Source organism: Solanum dulcamara, chromosome 5, assembly GCF_947179165.1.
Source record: "Solanum dulcamara chromosome 5, daSolDulc1.2, whole genome shotgun sequence".
In the NCBI taxonomy this organism is placed as follows: Eukaryota; Viridiplantae; Streptophyta; class Magnoliopsida; order Solanales; family Solanaceae; genus Solanum; species Solanum dulcamara.
Genome location: NC_077241.1, coordinates 58775475 through 58782151, shown reverse-complemented (window position 1 = coordinate 58782151; position 6677 = coordinate 58775475). Strand labels below are relative to the sequence as shown.

At 39.7% G+C, this 6677-nt stretch overlaps 1 protein-coding gene across 1 annotated transcript; it reads right to left on the bottom strand.

The window, feature by feature from the left end:
- Positions 1-232: 232 nt before the first annotated feature.
- Positions 233-6471, bottom strand: LOC129890627 (uncharacterized). Its single transcript, XM_055966142.1, has 4 exons — positions 6052-6471; positions 4414-4551; positions 2874-2950; positions 233-494 (listed from the first exon to the last, which is right to left on the bottom strand). The coding sequence occupies exons 1-4, from the start codon at positions 6469-6471 to the stop codon at positions 233-235; spliced, it is 897 nt and encodes a 298-aa protein (XP_055822117.1).
- Positions 6472-6677: the final 206 nt, after the last annotated feature.

Sequence of the window (6677 nt, the reverse complement as noted above, 5' to 3'; positions counted from 1 at the left end):
TAGCTAAACGTCCCATGTAGTTATAAAATTGGATGGTTCCGACTTCAACCACCGTCTAGCCTCCCCCAATAGAGAAAATGGGAATAAGGTTAACCTCACATAATCTATAGACACTCCCTTGGTGTATAAGCGTCACTAATTTCCAGAAAGTTCTGGATGTGGATTTGGTGATCTTCGTGAGGCAATCCCGTGAACTGCTCAATAGTGTGCAATGGTTGCACCATGTTTTGTTTCAGCTCATTTTTTCTCCAGCTGGCGGTTTCTGAAGGCTGGAGGTGACATTCACTGTGAGTAGGACTGCCACATCATGTACTGTCCTGGCTGCCATATTTACAGGGACCTCTACTAGCATTTCATTATTATTACCCAGATTGACCTGTGATACTGGGTATTGAGTAGCCTCTTCCCTCCTTTGCTGATGTAGAAATCTCTGAGGCTCAGCTAACAGCTCTACAATATTCCTATTCCTTTCCAGTGTGCCTTTGCAAATTTTCCTGCAAGAAATCACAGCTAAGATCAAGTTGTTAACACCAACAAAAACAACTAAAAAACATTAAAAATAAACAATTGCTAAATTTAAAGTCCCCGGAAACAGCGCCAAAAACTTATTGCCACCAAAGCACACGCAAGTGTATGTGGGCTTACAATAATAAAGTTGCTCCTTTCAGAATTGTATTGTCGAATCCAAAGGAATTTAATCATGCGTGAGTAATATTTCCAATTGATTCAATTGTTCACGTGTGTTGCAAAAAGTTGATTTCAATTATATTGTCCACTAAGTTATTAAAACTACTATTAAGAAACATTTTAGAAATTTAGTGTGATCAAATGAGTAAGTAATTCCAGGGTTGTAGCACTACAAATTTCAGGTCTAACATACTTTCACTCTAGCATTTAATGGGTATTTCAATTACTGATTTACATGTTTGATTTTATAATCATGGTCTCTCAACCTCTAATTGCCTACCTATGTTGACAGCCTAACTACGTCGTTGAGCGAGGATAGGCATGAACCAACACATATGCTTTAATCATATCATCCTGTTTATTAACTAAGTACGGTGTATAGGTATGTGTCACGGGCATCCTATATACAAATCATCCTAGGCAATTCTAGAACAAGCACACTCTTTATATTCTAGTGTTCTATCTCCTCTCTGTCTGTCGAGTTTTGGGTAGACAACTAATATATTTTAATGGTGATCAAGCACTAAAATAGTATAAATAAGAATATAAGAGCAATTATAAGAAAGAAAAAATTTTCAACCAAAGCAAACTATATTAAAACCTTCATCTTGTGGCTACAACCCCAGAACAAGGGATTTTAGCCTTTCATAATGTTTAAAAGAATCCAAAACACAAGTAATAGCATAAAGAACCAACTTAGAACTGAAAGAGAGAAAGAAATAAAACTCTAGGAGAGTTCTCCTTTTGTCTTCCTTCATCAAAACGTCAAATAAAAACTGAATCTTTTAAAATAAAATATAAGTGGACTATTTATAGCCTCGAAACATGCGAAGTGTCAACCCCTGTAGAGAAGTCCACGACGCCGAGATATTTCTGTATAGTGTAATTTTACATTTTCTACAGAAGGAGATAAGTAAATTCAGAACCTAGTGTGCTCACCCTCACCTCCGATCACGACCGCAACTTGCTTGAATCAATGTCGGTAGCTACTACTCGGACCTACATCACAAAAATAGATACAGTGTGTAGTATGAGTACCAAAGCAACAAATACCCAATATGAATCATAGGCCAACTGAGCAAGATAAGAAAAAGTAAACTGAAATGCTAGTAAAAGATCATAACCAAAGACAGGGCAAAAAGTAAATATAGGTATGTAAACGGGCATACTACTAAATAAAGAGAAGGAATCTAACTAAATCCGTCATTCTCCCATAAACCCGATGGGTATGCTTGTGCACAAGTAAAGAGTAACCACTTGCATAGACTCCCATAAGCCCGACAGATTCAAAATTGGTTGAAGGAAAATGAACGGAACTAAAAGGATTACCATAATACCACCATTTCCCGGACTTGAACCGAACTATTTTCAAACTCTAATACCTCAACCCAAAGCTAAGAGTAGATGAAGACTTAAACCGAAGATTTATCACGGAATTAGAAATTAACCACGTGTAAGTTGGACCATGGACTTTAACCGGGTAACTGTAGCCAATGAGTCGACATGAGGTGGCTAGACCACGGACTTTAACTAGATAACTATAGCTAGGGAAGCTGAACATAAGTAAGCTGGACCACAGACTTTTATCGGGTATCTGTAGCTAAGTAATCAGATGAATTATAATCAACAACCAACCGTTCGTCATGGGGAACACCCCCAAACCGAGTGTTATCAATGCACTACTCCAGCACAAACCAAATATAACCCGAATCGCTGAGAAAACGTACAAAATCAAGAATCGGATAATATAGGACCGCTAGGAGAATAGGGAATTGTAGAGATAAGGTCACAAGCTGAGTTACTGCCTAGCTAAGGCTCAGACTATCAGACTCAAACCTGTTATATCAGTCTACAGGGAGGTAACCATCCGAAATGACGTCGAAGAATTTTTAAGGCCCAACGACATCAAAATTGCGCAAGTCTAAGGCAACACTAGTCTAAGTCTAGACTAAGGCAAAACCTGCTTCCAATATATAACCATAGGCACAATATTCATCACAGGATAAGAACAACCAACAACCACAGGAGTCATGCTTATACTTTCCAACAATTTCCCGAAAGTAGCATCTATGGAATGGAATCTAGGAATTTAGCATGCTCGATACCCAAAACCCTCCAAACTCATACAATTCAATGTACAATTACCTAAACATGCTCAGTCTAATGAGGGAAAAACTATAGCCTACCTGTAAGCTGACCACGCGTGCTCTACATTACGAAACCGGAGCTTTTCCCTTCTAAGTGTCCTTCTAATGCTGCCACGCTATCAATAATAGAATCATAATATTAATACAGTCGTTATGACACTAAAATTATAGAATTCAGAAACGGACAAATTTAGGGGTCTAAAATAGAAAATATGGGACCCGCATTTGAAAATTCGAAATTGACCCTAAATGTAGGCTCTAACTACTACCCAGTTCATGTTCCACGAGGGAATACATTTCACACACCAAATCAGACACAAACTTAACATGCATAAGTGATCAACTACCAAACTCAAGACACTAGGAACGCAGGAAAAAGGAGAATTTACCTCGAAGGAAGCCTTATCTCCTAATTCTGCACACACAACAGGATTCCCCTCAAAAACTACGCAAGTTATCCTTTTGAATCACCCAAGAATTGAAGAAGAAATCCAATTTTGAAACTTGATATAAAATCTAAAATATGGGTCTTAAGAACGATCCTTAGGTGTCACTTTAGCAACCACCCGGAGATTGCTTAAGCGACACCCACCAATAAGATAGGCATCGCTTTAGCGACCAGTTGCTTTTGTGACAGGGCTGTCCCTTAAGCGACCCCCACCCAAATGGGGTGGTCATTTTAGTGAGTTCCTGGATGCTTTAGCGGCACTCGATTTAGCAACCAGAGATCACTTAAGCGATGGCACCAGACACAACTAGTGCAAGAAAGAGCTTAGCATGTCAAATCCTCCGATGGGGTGCTCGAGATTCATTCAAAACCCCATGCAGGCAAACAAGATATACTACCCCACTAAATTCGATGTTTCAAAATCAATGGAATAGTCAAAATTCCAATACAAAATTGTTACAACTAAAAGTGGGTCCCACACCCAAGGCTATTTTGAGACAAATTCCCCAATGGGCCTCTTGATTAGACTAGAAGCCTTAGAAAATGAACGAAGGGTCATTCTAGACAAAAATAAACATTCCAAAACTAACTGCACTGTCAAAATTTTCATTCGAGTATGTTTTCCACAAATGTTGGACAAAGTCAACTATAGTCCAAATTTCAAAGGCAAAAGCATCAAATGATTCTAACTCATACCAATTGCCTCGGCACTCGTGCGGGCCATGCTACTAGCATAATTTGGCCATTCCAAAGCTGATGGAATTATCATAATTTCATTCTAAGCTCATTTCTCTAATGTTATGACCTAAATCAATTTTTTAAGTTATAACAACTCCAAAATAGGGAAACAGGCCTAACATCCAAACGAACGACCAGGCGACCAAACAGTCAGTCCCAGCAAGTCATAAATGACTTGGGGTTGCTACAGGAATGCTCTAAACTACAAAATGAATGCTTAAATTAAAAAATGAACTGGAGAGTCATTATAACATCCACTACTAAAAGAACTTTCATCCATGAAAGTAAGAATCAAGAAGGACATAAAGGCTTAAATAAGCCAAGAAACTGTGCCCGCATCTCATTCTAGATCTCCCAAGTAGCCTCCTCGACTAGACAATGACTTCAATGGACCTTAACCACAGGAATAGCTCTGGAATGCAACTGTTTGACATCTCTGGCCAAAATAGCAGCTAGATCCTCAATATAACTCAAACAATCATACAAGTCAATCGCGTCATACTGAAGCACATAAGACTCATCTAGAACATACTGGTATAACATCAAAACATAGAAAACTAGATAAATAGATGAAAAGGTCGGGGGAAATGCTAAGTCATATGCAACTTTGCCAACTATTCTCAATATCTCAAAAGGACCAAAATACATGGGGCTAATCTTGCCCCACCCTCCAAATCTCATCACGCCCTTCATGGGCAATATATGAAGGAATACTCTATCACCCACGACAAATCTCAATGACTGATGCCTATGACCTGCATAACTCTAATGTCTACTCTAAGCTATCCTGATTCTATCCTGAATCACTCTCATATGATCTAAGGCCTCCTGCTTCAAGTCTATACTACGTGGCTTGGGTCCTTACACTCAAATCAACTAATTGGAGAGCGACAACGCCTACCATATAAGGCCTCAAATAGGGTCATCTGTATATTAGAGCGGTAGCTGTTGTTGTACTCAAACTCCACCAAAGTCAAAAACTAATCCTACTTACCCTCAAAATCCATAACACAAGCCTACAACAGGTCCTTGAGAACCTGTATAGTGCACTCCGATTGACCATTAGTCTATGGGTGAAAAGTTGTGCTAAGGTCGATACAGGTACCCAACTCCTCCTAAATATCCTTCGAAAGCTAGATATGAACTATGAGCCTCGATTTAAGATGATAGAAATCGGCATACCATAAAGATGAACTACCTCCCAAATGTTGATAGGGGCTAACCTCTCAGCGCTATAGGAAGTACGAACGGGAAGGAAGTGTGCTAACTTGGTCAATCAATCAATGATGACCTAAATGCTATCAAGATCCCGAGAAGTGCGAGGCAACCCCATAATGAAATCTATGGTGATCCTCTCCCATTTCCACTCGAGAATGGGTAATTTGTGAAACTCACCACCAAGCCTCAAATGCTCTGCCTTAACCTGTTAACGACTCAAACAATGGGATATATAATCCACATGCTGCTCCACTAATAGTGTTGTGTCAAGTCGCGATACATATTACCAGTGCTCGAATGGATAAAATATCTGGAATCATAGGCCTCACTAAAGATCAACTAAGTCAAATCCCAAACTCTCAGAATATAAAGACGGCCACTAAACCTCAAACCCCCATCTGAATCTATGGTAGCAAGACATACGTCACCTCTAAAAACTCAGCCTTGCAGTGCAACTAACTCTTCATCCTCAAATTGACGGCTGCGAATCTAGTCCAACAGAGATGATGAGCTCCCACATAAGCTAACATACACTGAGAATTAGAAATCTCAAGTCGAATCATCTGGTTACCGAAAGACTGGATATCCAAAACTAATGGTCACTCCACAGTAGAGAGGAAGGCTAGACTATCCGTACTCACTGCCTTCTGACTCATTAGAGAGGTCATAGTCCTTCAGGAGATCAATCCAGTGGCACTGCCTCGAATTAAGATACCTCTGGCTCACAATATACTGAAGGTTCCTGTGATCAATGTAAATCTCGCATTAAACTCTATACAGGTCGTGCCTCTAAATCTTAATTGTAAAATCTACCGTTGTCAACTCTAAGTCATTATTGAGGTAGTTGTGCTTGTGCAGCTTAAGATGCCTCAATGCATAAGTAATAACCCAACCCTGCTGCATCAGTACACAACCCAAACTAACTCCAGATGTGTCACAATAAATGGTGAATCTCTCATCCTCAACTGGAAGATTTAATATAGGAGCGGTGGTAAGCAACTCCTTGAGCCTCAGAAAGCTCCTCTCACATTCCTCCGACCATATAAATGGGATATCCTGGAGATTCAACTGAGTCAAAGGCATCGATATAGTAGAAACCCCCTCAACAAAATGCCTGTAGTACCCTACCAATCCTATAAAGCTATGAATCTCAGTCACAAAGGTGGGATTAGAACAATCATGAATAGCCTCAATATTCACCAGATCCATCATAATGCCATTCTTGGACACCATATACCCCAAGAATGCTACAGACTCAAGCCAAAACTCATAGTAGGGGCATTATTCAACCTAAAAGATATCACTAGGAACTTATAGTGGCTGTAACGATCTTGAATGTGGTCTTAGGGACATCCACTGCCCTAATCCTCAACTGGTGGTTACCGAATCTCAAATCGATCTTAGAAAATAGCAAAGCACCCTGAAGCTAGTCGAATAGA